The 14,468-nt window shown below is 45.4% G+C and overlaps 1 protein-coding gene across 3 annotated transcripts in view; it reads left to right on the forward strand.

The window, feature by feature from the left end:
• LOC118358640 (serine/threonine-protein kinase TAO2-like) overlaps positions 1–13,370 on the forward strand; it is a 41,037-nt gene extending 27,667 nt beyond the window's left edge. For 2 of the 3 annotated variants that reach the window (XM_052480218.1, XM_052480217.1), the window contains exons 15-20: positions 1,665–1,793; positions 3,291–3,494; positions 8,078–8,317; positions 8,868–9,089; positions 9,435–9,617; positions 9,795–13,370. In XM_052480218.1, the coding sequence (XP_052336178.1) occupies positions 1,665–1,793; positions 3,291–3,494; positions 8,078–8,317; positions 8,868–9,089; positions 9,435–9,617; positions 9,795–10,712 (1,896 nt within the window). In that variant the 3' untranslated portion in view covers positions 10,713–13,370. The remainder of the gene's footprint in view (positions 1–1,664; positions 1,794–3,290; positions 3,495–8,077; positions 8,318–8,867; positions 9,090–9,434; positions 9,618–9,794) is intronic. The other variant, XM_052480219.1, reaches the window with a different exon arrangement.
• Positions 13,371–14,468: the final 1,098 nt, after the last annotated feature.

Below are 14,468 nucleotides of genomic sequence, written 5' to 3' on the forward strand. Positions count from 1 at the left end.
ACGGTCGAGAGCGTCCTCCGAAACACAACCCAACCTAGCCCCACTGCTTCTTGACCCAACGCACATCCAACCCGGAAGCCAGCCGCACCAATGTGTACACTTGGCGACCTGGTCAGCATGCACTGCGCCCGGCCCGCCACAGGAGTCGCTAGTGCGCGAGGATATCCCTGCCTGCCAAACCCTCCCTAAACCGGACGACGCTGGGCCAATTGTGCGTCGCCCCACGGACCTCTCGGTCACGGCCGGCTGCGACAGAGCCTGGGCTCGAACCCAGAGTCACAAATGCCATTCTTAAAAATGGAATACGGCTTTCCTCAGTACGGCATCCTCATCGACCCACTGTGCTGTCAGACTCCGCATGCTCATGGGGCTGACATCGCTGGTCCAAATGTCAGTCGTGAAGCTAGTAGCAGTGACGCCCATAGCAAGTAGCTCATGGTTGTGCGTTTCAACAATACTGTGTAATTCCGGTAGGGCAACATCTGAAAAATAGCGCCTACTTGGTAGTGCGTACCGGTGCTCGACCAGTCGGCAAAAGCCAACTTCATCCACGACAGAGAACGGTTGATTATCAAGGGCAATGAACTCCATTATCTTGCCGTTAATGGATTTCGCCTTTGCGCGTCTCGCTGATATTTTCTTACTCTTCCAAATGACTGTTTGACTTGGAACTTATTTAGTTGTTGAAAGTGTGAGCGTAGTTGCATATGACCTTTTTATTTTCTTCCTTTGAAACTTCTAAATAGATCCACACGACAGACATCGTGGGCTAGGTTCGGAATGCTGTGTTGCAAGTGTAGTGCTGTATTTTTCCGGTGGCGTCATTACGTCATCTACCTACGTTATATAGGTATGCACGTCATCTACCTACGTTATATAGGTATGCACGTCAGCTTTGACATCGGTTTTGCACATCGGCGTTAAACTAGACGTCGAACCGATGTTGGCATCTTTAGCCGATATCGTCCGATTCCGATATGCTAAACGATATATCGTGCATCCCTAGTCAAAACGTATAGATTTCAATGGTTGTAATGATGGGGAGCGGTCTGTCCGTAATAAAGAGCTGCTCTGCTTTTTTTGACACCACATTCCAAAGGGCAAGTCCTGTAGGCTCTAGTTTAGTGTTATATTGACTATTGTCCAGTCTTGTGGTGAAGTGCTGCAAGGAAAGACCTAGTTAAGCTGCAGCTGGCTCAGAACAGAGCGGAACGTCTCGTTCTTCATTGTAATCAGAGGGCTGATATAAGTGCTATGCATGCCAGTCTCTTGGCTAAGAGTTGAGGAGAGACTGATTGCATCACTTCTTTTTATAAGAAATGTGTTGAAAATCCCAAATTGTTTGCATAGGCAACTTACACACAGCTCTGACCTCACCAGGGGTCTTTTCATTCCCCAAATCCAGAACAAAATCAAGAAAGCGTACAGTATTATATAGAGCCAATTTTTTTCATGGTACTACGTTCCATCTCATTTCTCAAGTGAACAGCAAACTTGGTTTCTTCCCTATTTGACCTAGATAATTTGTATATGTATTGATATGTAAGCTTTTTAAAAAAGCTGTTCTGTATTATGTTTTGTGAGGACCCCGGGAAGAGTAGCTGCTGCTTTTGCAACAGTTAATGGGGATCCTAATAAAATACCAAATGCCTCTCTTTCCCCAGACCAAGGCAGCCCTAGCTGAGGAGAAGAAGTTCCAGCAGCATATCCTGAGCCAGCAGAAAAAGGAGCTGACCAGTCTACTGGAGTCTCAGAAACGCCAGTACCGTCAGCGCAAGGACCAGCTCAAAGAGGTACAACCTTATTCCATCCACATGTTCCAACCACACGACTACCTTATTACAACCATACAGGACAACCATACAGTTGTGGTCACATGGGGCTGACCCAGGAGTGGCTGGTGTCACCCTCTAACCCTTCCCAGAGTGTTGTTTTGATTGGCTGGTGTCACATTCTAACCCAGGGTTCCCCAACTGGTGGCGCACAGGCCAAATTTTATTTGGGCCCCCTACTTATCAAAATATAAAACAAATGTATTTTTTTCTTGTTTCACATAAGACTGTAAAAACACCCAGGAAATCAGCTCCAGGTTTGACATTTTTTTTTTATTTAGAAATCTATTCCCAAGTATTCCAACGCACAATAGAGAAACAAATCAGTCATATACAAATGTAAGCAAAATTGTTACGTTTTAACGTAAGTTAATTCGTTCAAGAAATGATCGGCCCGTGGCTGACTCTAGTTGATGATCTTTACTCTTTACTCTAACCCATCCCCATGTGTTGTTTTTACTAGGGACTGAATGAGAACCAGTCGACCCCTAAAAGGGAGAAGCAAGGGTGGCTGGTGTCAGTCTTTAACTTGGGGAGTGGTCGTCTAAATGAAATTGGGATCCTTAACGTTAAGAAAGAAATCCTAAGGGGAAAAACCTTTTTGTCCCCCCACACAAATGATTAATCACAGTGCAGCTCATTCGTCTGCTCTTTTGTCTTCACTAATGATGCAAGTGTGTGTTCGGTCTGTTCGCCTAGCCTATTCATTGGTAGGTCCTGCTTTACTGAAGTTGATTGAGTGCAAAAACATTGCGAGATTCAGCTTTTGATTGCGGATAGATAAAAAAAGATAGATTTTACCTTTATTTAACCAGGCAGGTCAGTTAAGAACAAATTCTTATTTTCAAAGACTGCCTAGGAACAGTGGGTTAACTGCCTGTTCAGGGGCAGAACGACAGATTTGTACCTTGTCAGCTCAGGGGTTTGAACTTGCAACCTTCCGGTTACTAGTCCAACGCTCTAACCACTAGGCTACGCTGCCGCCCCTAGCTTGCTATGGAAGATGCAGGCAGCTTGAGATCATTTGATTGACCGTTCTGATCACCAAGTGATGGACGTTAGTTTCCGCTACAATAGCAGCATTCCTTTACAGACAAGTATGACTTTTCAGTGACCCCTCGAAACGATCTCCAGAGAAGGTTTTACATCTGCATTTTTAAAAAGCCTCAGTGTACCCTTACAGACAAACAAACATGCAATAGGCGTGGCACTTTCAAGGGTATATATGACTGCGGTACATGTAACTTAATTGCCCGGCCCTAGTGTTCATACATGCGTATTAGGACTGTTACTCTGCATTGTGAATTGATGTGGAATTTTGAGCCATTTGAGCCATTTGTCACAATTTTAACCCTTCCCCCCTGTGTTAACCCTTCCCCCCTGTGTTAACCCTTCCCCCCTGTGTTGTAATGAGTCGATGGTGTCACACTCCAACCCTTCCCCCTGTGTTTCAACTAGGAACTGAATGAGAACCAGTCGACCCCTAAGCGGGAGAAGCAGGAATGGCTGGTGCGTCAGAAGGAGTGTCTGCAGCAGCTGCAGGCAGAGGAGGAGGCGGGGCTGCTGAGGAGACAGAGGCAGTACTACGAGCTGCAGTGTCGCCAGTACAAGAGGAAGATGCTGCTGGCCCGACACAACCTGGAACAAGACCTACTCAGAGAGGTATAGCAGGCCTATTGTAGTAGGTATATTACTGGGGGAGATTGACCTGCTCAGATGTCTAGTCTCTTCCACCAGCCGGCTCTCTCTCTCTCTGTCAAACCATCTGGTTTCACAGCGCCTCAGGACCGAACTTAAATCTAGTTGACTGGACGCTTATGGCAGGAGTGGCGAAAACAGCCGCCGGTTTTAATTGGCAGATCTGTCCATCACCATATAGCATATCCCTTAGAATCTCCCCCCAACATTATCAACTTCAAGCATAAGTTATATATATGACTTTGGGAAAATCTGAAAGTTTGCATCTTAAAAATGTTTTTTTTACATTAACTTTATATGCCTCAAATCAGAATCAATTGGGCTTCCCAAAACTAATATGGCTAATGTGATAACATTTATTTTGATAGGCAATTTTGCCATTTTTCAAAGTCACATCTAATTCAACTGTTGCCTCAATTTAGAGCCACCCGTCATAGTCGTGTGATTCGCTCAGAATATGAATTGATTAGCATTCGGTTTGGGCGCTATATATATTTTCATATTGTCATTCCATCCTTCTCTCATCCCAGGATTTACGGTATTACTGCGTAAGTACACAAGGGGTGCCAAAAAACACAAAGCCCATTGGGTGTCTATTACTAGAATGCTAACAAAATTTGTACAAGTAATAGCACATTTCCATAGAGGCTGCTTGCTAAATATGTTAACGAGCGCAAATGTTAATAAATTAATTTCGCGATGGGGAAATCCAGGTCATAAAGTTATACATGAATAGGTATGAGCTACAGAATGCCATTTTTGGTGAGGTTGGACATTTTACAAGGGAATATGAATAATAAACATTAGAAATTGGATGGCCATTATCGTTCTTGCAAAAATTCCCTTTTTCATTGTAAGCTCATTTACTTCTATGGCTGCTACTGATGACAATTAAGCTCTTTTCTGCATAATGTGTTGCACTAATGTATTTTCTGTAAAGGAAAACTATAGTTGAATTTGAGACATCTGTGGCTCTGTGTTGTGACAACACATTTTGGTGGCCTTTTATTGTCCCCAGCACAAGGTGCACCTGTTTAATCAGCTTCTTGATATGCCACACCTGTCAGGCAGATAGATTATCTTGGCCAATGAGGAACGCTCACTAACAGGGATGTTAACAAGTTTGTGCACAAAATTGTAGAGAAATAAGCGTTTTGTGCGTCTGGAAAATTTCTGGGATCTTTTATTTCATCATGAAACATGGAACCAACTATTTAAATTTTGCGTTCATATGTTTGTTCAGTGTAGCTACAAATATAAAAAAAAATGTATTGAAATAGTTCAGTTTTGACAGCCACGGGATGGTTTTTCCAATACTCTCATCAAATACCCCGATATACGATATACCGCCCAAACCTAATTAGCATGTCATTCAGTAAATCCACACCCCCTGAATTCCAAACAGTCCCACACTGTTACCAAATCATTATTTATATAGCCCTTCTTACATCAGCTGATATCTCAAAGTGCTGTACAGAAACCCAGCCTAAAACCCCAAACAGCAAGCAATGCAGGTGTAGAAGCACGGTGGCTAGGGCAAACTCCCTAGAAAGGCCAGAACCTAGGAACAAACCAGGCTATGAGGGGTGGCCTGTCCTCTTCTGGCTGTGCCGGGTGGAGATTATAACACAACATGGCCAAGATGTTCAAATGTTCATAGATGACCAGCAGGGTCAAGTAATAATAATCACAGTGGTTGTAGAGGGTGCAACAGGTCAGCACCTCAGGAGTAAATGTCAGTTGGCTTTTCATAGCCGATCATTCAGAGTATCTACCGCTCCTGCTGTCTCCAGAGAGTTGAAAACAGCATGTCTGAACAGGTCAGGGTTCCATAGCCGAACAGTTGAAACTGGAGCAGCAGCACGACCAGGTGGACTGGGGACAGCAAGGAGTCATCGGGCCAGGTTGTCCTGAGGCATGGTCCTAGGGCTCAGGTTTTCAGAGAGAGAGAGAGAATTAAAGATGCCCTCTGGTGGTAAATAGTACCACTAATAGTACCAGTGGTTGCCATAGAATTCTGTGGCACCACGCAAGCTGTGCCGCAGTACGCTGCAACTTTTAAAGGATGAACCACTGTACACAATCTGTCTCAACTGTCTCAAGGCAATTGTCTAAATACGTATCTGCGTGCATGCATCCATGCACACCACACACACACTAATGTTCAAACGTTTGGGGTCACTTAGAAATGTCCTTGTTTTTGAAATAAAAGCAAAAAAAAGTGTCCATTTTAAAATGACATCAAATTGATCAGAAATACAGTGTAGACATTGTTAATGTTGTAAATGACTATTGTTGCTGGAAACGGCAGATTTTTTAAATGGAATATCTACATAGGCATACAGAGGCCCATTATCAGCAACCATCACTACTGTGTTCCAATGGCACATTGTGTTAGCTAATCCAAGTTTATTATTTTAAAAGGCTAATTGATCAGTAGAAACCATTTTGCAATTATGTTAGCACAGCTGAAAACTGTTGTTCTGATTAAATAAGCAATTCAACTGGCCCTCTTTAGACTAGTTGAGTGACTGGATTTTTCTGAATTTTTTTTGGTTCGATTACAGGCTCAAAATGGCCAGAAACGAGTAACTTCTGAAACTCGTCAGTCTATTCTTGTTCTGAGAAATAAAGACTTCCGTGCTAGAAATATCCAAGAAACTGAAGATCTCGTACAACACTGTGTACAACTCCTTTCACAGAACTGCGCAAACTGTCTTTCAAACAGAATGGAAAGAGGAGTGAGAGGCCCCGGTGCACAACTGAGCAAGGGGACAACTACATTTGAGTGTCTAGTTTGAGAAACTGATGCCCTACAAGTCCTCAACTGGCAGCTTACTTAAATAGTACCAGCAAAACACCAGTCTCAACATCAACAGTGAAGAGGAGACTCCAGGATGATGGCCTTCTAGGCAGAGTTGCAAAGAAAAGCCATATCTCAGACTGGCCAATAAAAATAAAATATTAAGATGGGCAAAAGAACAGACACTGGACAGAGGAACTCTGCCTAGAAGGTTAGCATCTCGGAGTCGCCTCTTCACGGTTGCTGTCGAGGCTTGTGTCATTGGAACACAGGAGTGATGGTTGCTTATAATGGAATTAATTTGTGGAATTCCTTTCCTGAATGTGTTTGAGCCAATCCCTATTTGGTAAAATACCAAGTCCATATTATGCAAAGACAAACTACAGTCATTACTTTAAGACATGAAGGTCAATCAAACCGGAAAATGTCAAGAACTTTGATCGTTTTTTCAAGTGCAGTCGCAAAACCATCAAGCGCTATGATGAAACCAGCTCTCACGAGGACCGCCACAGGAAAGGGGTGGCAGATTAGCCTAGTGGTTAGAGCGTTGGACTAGTAACCGGAAGGTTGCGAGTTCAAACCCCCGAGCTGACGAGGTACAAATCTGTCGTTCTGCCCCTGAACAGGCAGTTAACCCACTGTTCCCAGGCCGTCATTGAAAATAAGAATATGTTCTTAACTGACTTGCCTGGTTAAATAAAGGTAAAATAAATAAAATTAAAAAGGAAGAACCAGAGGACTGCTGCAGAGGACAAGTTAGTGTTACCACCCTAAGAAATTGCAGCCCACATAAATGCTTCAGAGTTCAAGTAACAGATCCATCTCAACATCAACTGTTCAGAGGAGACTACGTGAATCAGGCCTTCATGGTTGAATTGCTGCAAAGAAACAACTACTAAAGGACACGAATAAGAGACTTGCTTTTGCCAAGAAACACGAGCAATGGACATTAGACCGGTGGAAATCTGTCCTTTTGGTCTGATGAGTCCAAATTTTAGATTTTTGGTTCCAACCGATGTGTCTTTGTGAGACGCAAAGTAGGTGAACAGATCTCCGCAATTGTGGTTCCCACCGTGAAGCATGGATAAGGAGGTTATGGTGTGGGTGTGCTTTGCTGGTGACAGTCAGTGATTTATTTAGCATTCAAGGCACACTTAACCAGCATGGCTGCAGCAATACGCCACATCATCTGATTTTGGCTTAGACCCACTATCATTTGTTTCTCAACAGGACAATGAATCAACACATCTCCAGGCTGTGTAAGTCCCATCTGACCAAGAAGGAGAGTGATTGAGTGCTGCATCTGATGACCTGGCCTCCACAATCACCCAACCTCAACCCAATTGAGATGGTTTGGGATGAGTTGGACCGCAGAGTAAAGGAAAAGCAGCCTATAAGTGCTCAACTTGTGTGGGAACTCCTTCAAGATTGTTGGCAAAGCATTCCAGGTGATGCTGGTTGAGAGAATGCCAAGTGTGCTAAAACACTTTTGGTCACTACATGATTCCATGTGTTCATAATTTTGATGTCTTCACTATTCTACAATGTAGAAAATAGTAAAAGTGAAGAAAATAACTTGAACGAGTAGGTGTCAACTTTTTTGATGTGTGGGTTTGTTACACAGACAAGCTACTTAATTGTATTGTGATCACTTATTTGACACATTTCCCACCTTCTCTCACTCCCTCTCCATCTTTATTCCTATACCTGTTTTTTTTTTTTTTTTTTTTTTTTTTTCCTCCAGGACCTGAACAAGAAGCAGACCCAGAGGGACCTGGAGTGTGCCATGCTGCTGAGGCACCACGAGTCCACCCAGGAGCTGGAGTTTCGTCAGCTGGGTGCGGTGCAGCGTACGCGGGCCGACCTGATCCGCACGCAGCACCAGACGGAGCTCACCAACCAGATGGAGTACAACAAGCGGAGGGAGCAGGAGCTCCGGCAGAAACACACCGTGGAGGTCCGCCAGCAGCCCAAGAGCCTCAAGGTAAGGCTCTTCTTCCCTCACTCTCTCCTTTCTTCCCTCACTCCTCCCTCTCTCCTTTCTTGCCTCACTCCTCCCTCTCTCCTTTCTTGCCTCACTCCTCCCTCTCTCCTTTCTTGCCTCACTCCTCCCTCTCTCCTTTCTTCCCTCACTCCTCCCTCTCTCCTTTCTTCCCTCACTCCCCCCTCTCTCCTTTCTTCCCTCACTCCCCCCTCTCTCCTTTCTTCCCTCACTCCCCCCTCTCTCCTTTCTTCCCTCACTCCCCCCTCTTTCCTTTCTTGCCTCACTCCCCCCTCTCTCCTTTCTTGCCTCACTCCCCCTCTCTCCTTTCTTGCCTCACTCCCCCTCTCTCCTTTCTTGCCTCACTCCCCCCTCTCTCCTTTCTTGCCTCACTCCCCCCTCTCTCCTTTCTTGCCTCACTCCCCCCTCTCTCCTTTCTTGCCTCACTCCCCCCTCTCTCCTTTCTTGCCTCACTCCCCCCTCTCTCCTTTCTTGCCTCACTCCCCCCTCTCTCCTTTCTTGCCTCACTCCCCCCTCTCTCCTTTCTTCCCAGTCCAAGGAGCTCCAGATCAAGCGTCAGTTCCAGGACACTTGTAAGATCCAGACACGTCAGTACAAGGCCCTGAGGAACCACCTGTTGGAGAGCACTCCCAAGGCCGACCACAAGGCGGTGCTCAAGAGGCTGAAGGAGGAGCAGACCAGGAAACTGGCCATCCTGGCCGAGCAGTACGACCACTCCATCAACGATATGCTGTCCACACAGGCTGTGAGTAAGGCAAGGACCCTACCGTGCACCTCTCCTACACCTGACAACTACGAAGATGTTATACTACAGAACAACTACACACACACGCGGCGAGACAACCCACACAAAGACACACTGCAGATCACACCCACTATCAACTGCACACCTACATATTAAACCAGCTACACCAAAAATGTATACCAACATGTTTCAGTTCAACAAACACCTACTACGTCCATGCTAAGTTCTAGAACTACTCAAATTACAAATTAGGACTACGAATACCACATTTTGAGTGGTAGACTTCCCCAAACTGTCCATTTAGACCAGGATGTGCTCTACTGACGTCCAGCCCTCTCCCTCTTCCTCCTCTAGTTGCGATTGGACGAGACCCAGGAAGCAGAGTACCAGGTGCTGCGGATGCAGCTGCAGCAGGAATTGGAGCTGCTGAACGCTTACCAGAGCAAGATCAAGATCCACACAGACTCCCAGCACGAGAGAGAGGCCAATGACCTGGAGCAAAGGGTGTCTATCCGCAGGGCCCTGCTGGAACAGCGGGTGAGACGGAGAGTTGGGTGGAGGGGTGTCTGAAGGGATTGTGTGTGTTGGGGGTGGGGGGGTTGTGTGTGCGCAAGAGAATATGTACAATATACATGACACCAAAAAGGATAGGCCACTTAAAAGATTATTGGGACACAACCAGTTTGTCGTCTTATTGCATCCCCCCTCTCTTAGATTGAGGAAGAGATGCTGTCTCTGCAGAACGAGCGTTCAGAGCGTATCCGTAATCTACTGGAGCGTCAGGCCCGGGAGATCGAGGCTTTTGACTCGGAGAGCATGCGTCTTGGCTTCAGCAACATGGCGCTGACTGGCATCCCCGCCGAGGCCTTCAACCAGGGCTACCCCAACCCCAGCCCCTCCTCTGGCCCAGGGGGCTGGCCCTCCCGCCCTGTCCCTCGCTCCGGAAGCCACTGGAGCCACGGTGTGCAGAACTCGGTGGCGCCCCCTTCGTGGCGTAGCCAGAACAGCTGCAGCGGTGGAGGGTTCAGCCGTGCTGAGTCGATCACGTCGTCTCACGGCCTGGGGAGGGATAGTGAGATGAACATGAGTGGTAGAGGCCACTCCTCCAACTCCTCATCTTCCTCCTCCTCCTCCCACCATCATCATCACCATCACCAGCAGCAGCAACAACACTACCTCCCCCAGCACCACCACCACCAGAGTACGCCACACCTGTACCGAGAGAGCCGCGAGCGCGAGGACCGTGAGAGGGACAGGGAGAGAGAGTGGGGAGGTGGGGGGGGACACCACCACCACCAGCACGGAGGAGGAGGAGTTCATCACCACCACCTCTCCCAACACGCCTCAGCCCAGTCCCTGGCTCTCCTGCCACCTCCGCCTCCCCCACCACCCATCTCCCTCTACTCTTCCTCCCCGCCCTCCTCCTCCTCCTCCTCGTCTTCCCAGGGAGGGGGATACGGGGGTCTGGTGGCCAGGGGCCCCAGCCTGATGGCCCTAAGGAACAGCCCCCAGCCCCTGAGGAGGACGGCCTCAGGGGGGCCCGGCGGGGCAGGGGGGGGCGAGGGGGGTCTGAGCCGGAGCACCTCGGTCACCTCACACATCTCCAACGGCTCCCACCTTTCCTACTCTTAAAGGGGAAGGGTAACGATAGGCTCCACCCCACAGTCTTAAAGGGGCGTGGTAAGAGAACAAACCAAGCCTGCCCCTTCTTTGAGGCTGCGTCTGAAACGACACCCTAACTCTCGTATGGGGAATAGGGTGTAGTTTGAGATATGCAATGCAGTGAGTAGTGTGGGTGTGGGGGGGGGGGGGTTGAATGTCCCTGCTCTCTCTTCTGCAAGAGTGTTTGTTAATGGAGGGGGTGGTGCTAACAGGTTTACCACCACAAAGGGTGGAGCCAAAGCAAGTCCACCGTTCCTATTGTTCAAGGGGATTCTATTTATTGGAAGAGGTCATCTCTCACAAATTCAGGGGAAGGGTTTAGATGAGGGGGGGTGGGGCTATTAACAATAAGGTCAGACTGGCCTGGCCACCAGTAGGGGTCAGTTGAGCAGACTAGCTGCTTTCGAGTAGACAAACACCTTAGAGTATTATGTCTGCACAGACAGACGGAAGGGATACAAGTGGGAGAAAAGGGGAGTTTTAACAGCAATAGGTTTCTCTGCTGACATCAAACTGAGAGAAATTAATGGATGTGGCGATACTGCTCTATTTGAGAGGGTGCTTTAAAATACAATGTAAACTATGTAAATAATGCAGAAACTAACACGTGAAGCGTACTAGTTAATGATGGGTCATATACTGTCCATTTGTGGTGAAGCAAGGAGCTGAACCTCGATAGGCAATTACAGACACTTTCCTTTTTTTTTTTGGTAATAGGATTTTCAAATTGATGACAAATGTAACACTGCCATCCGGTGGCTCGGCTGACCCAAGACGACTCTGCCACTGCCGAGCAATAATTTCCCTGTGAACATTCTGAAAGTGGGGTGTGTGTACAGCGCGGAATACTCGCTTAGTTTTTTCACGCTTGACCCATTCCTGGACACACAGCCTGGTAGGTGTGTGTAATGTACATGTGCATAAAGCAGTTATTACAGTTCAATGCATGAAAGTGCTGTACAGAAAGCATTTGTATTCATACATGTTTATAGAAATACATATAAGTATATAATACCTGTCAGAAGTTTGACGGTAAAATTGAAGATGGTTCACTGTTCAACATCTTTGTCCTACATTGTACTTAGTGTACATAAAAGCACTAACTCTGAAACGCTGGTAGAGTAATGATAATTTTGCCATGTGAATAGAAATTGGAAAATAGTTTTGAGGGAAAATAGGTATGTTTGCTATTATTATTATTATTATTATTGTTATTATTATTACTACAAGAGCAGTTGTAATGTTTGTACACACTAATTTTGTTGAAAAAAATGTTTTTAAAAAATGTTTTAATTGCCAATTTTGACCACTAGGTGGGGAGTAAGAGCAATGTTACTGTTATGGAGCGCTATGAGGGGGGGGTTCATTGTTTTTATTATTTTTTAAAGAGAAGGAAAAAACACTACCTTTCCCCAAGCATTCCCTCTGGTCTCAGGGTCAGAGTCTACTGGGCAGTGTATTACCACAAAGGTTGTAGTGTTATAGAACCAGTATTAAATGTGGACGGGGCCGTTCATGTTGTTAGCTGTATGTGTCAATATATTGAATTCTAGATCTACCATACAGTGTCTCCTAAAGTCAGCCTCTGTAATCCAGCACGTTTTGTGCCATTATTGTACCTCTCTTCTTGTGGTTCATGTTGATACGGACCAGCCAAGCTTGTTGATTTGTACACTACTACACCCCACCAAAAATACTCTGAATTTGTTTGTTTAATTTATTTGGTCTTTTAAAAATATAAAAACAGCCAAAAACAAGGAAGTGCATACATTATAAATAACTTGGAATATTAATATTGTCGTTTCTTAACTCCCGCCTTCCTTTCTGGATGTTATTTCTGGATAGAACAGGATTGGATTGAGGCAAAGTGTCGCCACTGTTATGCTTTCACCTTAACACTCATCAGTAGTCAAGTAAAAGAAAGGAATGAGCCATTTTAAAGTATTCTAACCGAGCCCTTGTGTAGAGAATCATCTACCGTTGGCTCCTAAACTCACACTGCCAACTCTGAACAGCACCAACATTACAACAGAATGGTGGGGTGGTAAACGTTGGTTCTCCAGTGGTGCGTTTCAATACTCTAACCTCTAAGTTACCTCGACACATCTGGGGTTGTTTACTTCAGTTTACACATTGTTCATGACGGAACATGCTGGATTCGTCTTCAGAGGCTGTGATTGTTAGACTAGGGCATGGAGACCGAGCTGCTGGTACAGAGAATGTGTGATGTCGCTGTCCATATGTAGTGCTGATTTACGCTTAGGGGTGGGTCTCAATAGTCAAAAGTAGTTCATTTTCCTTGTTTCATCCCCTTTACCGGCATATAGAAAACACAGCACAGGTGGAAGGACTTCGGTGGAAATTCACTTTAACCTGTCCTTTCACATCATTGCAAACGGAGAGATGAGGGAGGGACTCATAAGACTATTGAGATTACAACTCAGTGGGTGGGGCAGGGATGAGCGAGAATCTGATAGAAAGAGGAGTGGATGTGTGTGGTGGGATATAGAACTGTTGTACAGAGAGGCCAAGTTACGTTCAGGTTCAATGCAAAGTGGAGCGGAGGTCTGCTACAGAATTTGTTGTACAGAAACACAAGTCATTTTGAAAAATAAAAAAAGGAAAAGTGACTTCCTGATGCTGTCTTCATTTGTACCTACTTGGTTGGATTGTGTGTCAGTTCAAAGGAATGCCCACAAACTACATTAGTTGGTGGAACTAACCATGAAAGATGTAAGGTAAAGATTACATTTGGTGCATCCTTTTAAAAGGAAATTCACTTGGGGAAAAACCACTCCAGGGCCCGTAGGGGTGCTGATCTAGAATCAAGTCCTCCCTGTCCATGTAATATTATTTGTTATGATCTAAGAGGTGTAACTGATCCTAGATCAGCACTCCTATAAGATATTTGAGAGTTGATAGTAGAGTTTGTTTGCAGGGTTTGATGTTTGTACTCATTTGTGTGCCTTTGCATGCTAGGCTAATTACACTAAACAAAAATATAAACGCAACATGTAAAGTGTTGGTTTCATGAACTGAAATAAAATCAAATGTTCCAGACGCACAAAAAAAAACCTTTTCTCATTTTATGCACAAATTTGTTTACATCCCTATTAGTGAGCATTTCTCCTTTTCCAAGATAATCCATCCACCTGACCGGTATGATATATCAAGAAGCTGATTAAACATTGATCACTACACAGGTGCACCTTGTGCTGTGGACAATAAAAGGTCAATTTAAAATGTGCAGTTTTGCCACAACACAATGCCACAGATGTCTCAAGTTTTGAGGGAGCATGCAATTGGCATGCTGACTGCAGGAATGTCCACCGGAGCTGTTGCTAGAGATTTAATGTTAATTTCTCTACCATAAACTGCCTCCAACGTCGTTTTGGGGAATTTGGCAGTACGTCCAACCATGCCAGCCCAGGACCTCCACATCCGGCTTCTTCACCTGTGGGATCATCTGAGGGTGAGCGCTGAGGAATATTTCTGTCTATAATAAAGCACTTTTATAGGAAAAACTCATTCTGATTGGCTGGGCCTGGCTCCCCATTGCATGGGATTATGCCCATCCATGGCTGGACCCCTGCCCACTCGTGAAATCCATAGATTCGGTTCTAATGAATTTATTTAAATTGACTGATTCCCTTATATGAACTGTAACTCAGTAAAATCTTTGAAATTGATGCATTTATATTTTTGTTCAGTAAATTTGTTAGCATG

The sequence above is a fragment of the Oncorhynchus keta genome, chromosome 26, assembly GCF_023373465.1.
Source record: "Oncorhynchus keta strain PuntledgeMale-10-30-2019 chromosome 26, Oket_V2, whole genome shotgun sequence".
Taxonomy (NCBI): domain Eukaryota; kingdom Metazoa; phylum Chordata; class Actinopteri; order Salmoniformes; family Salmonidae; genus Oncorhynchus; species Oncorhynchus keta.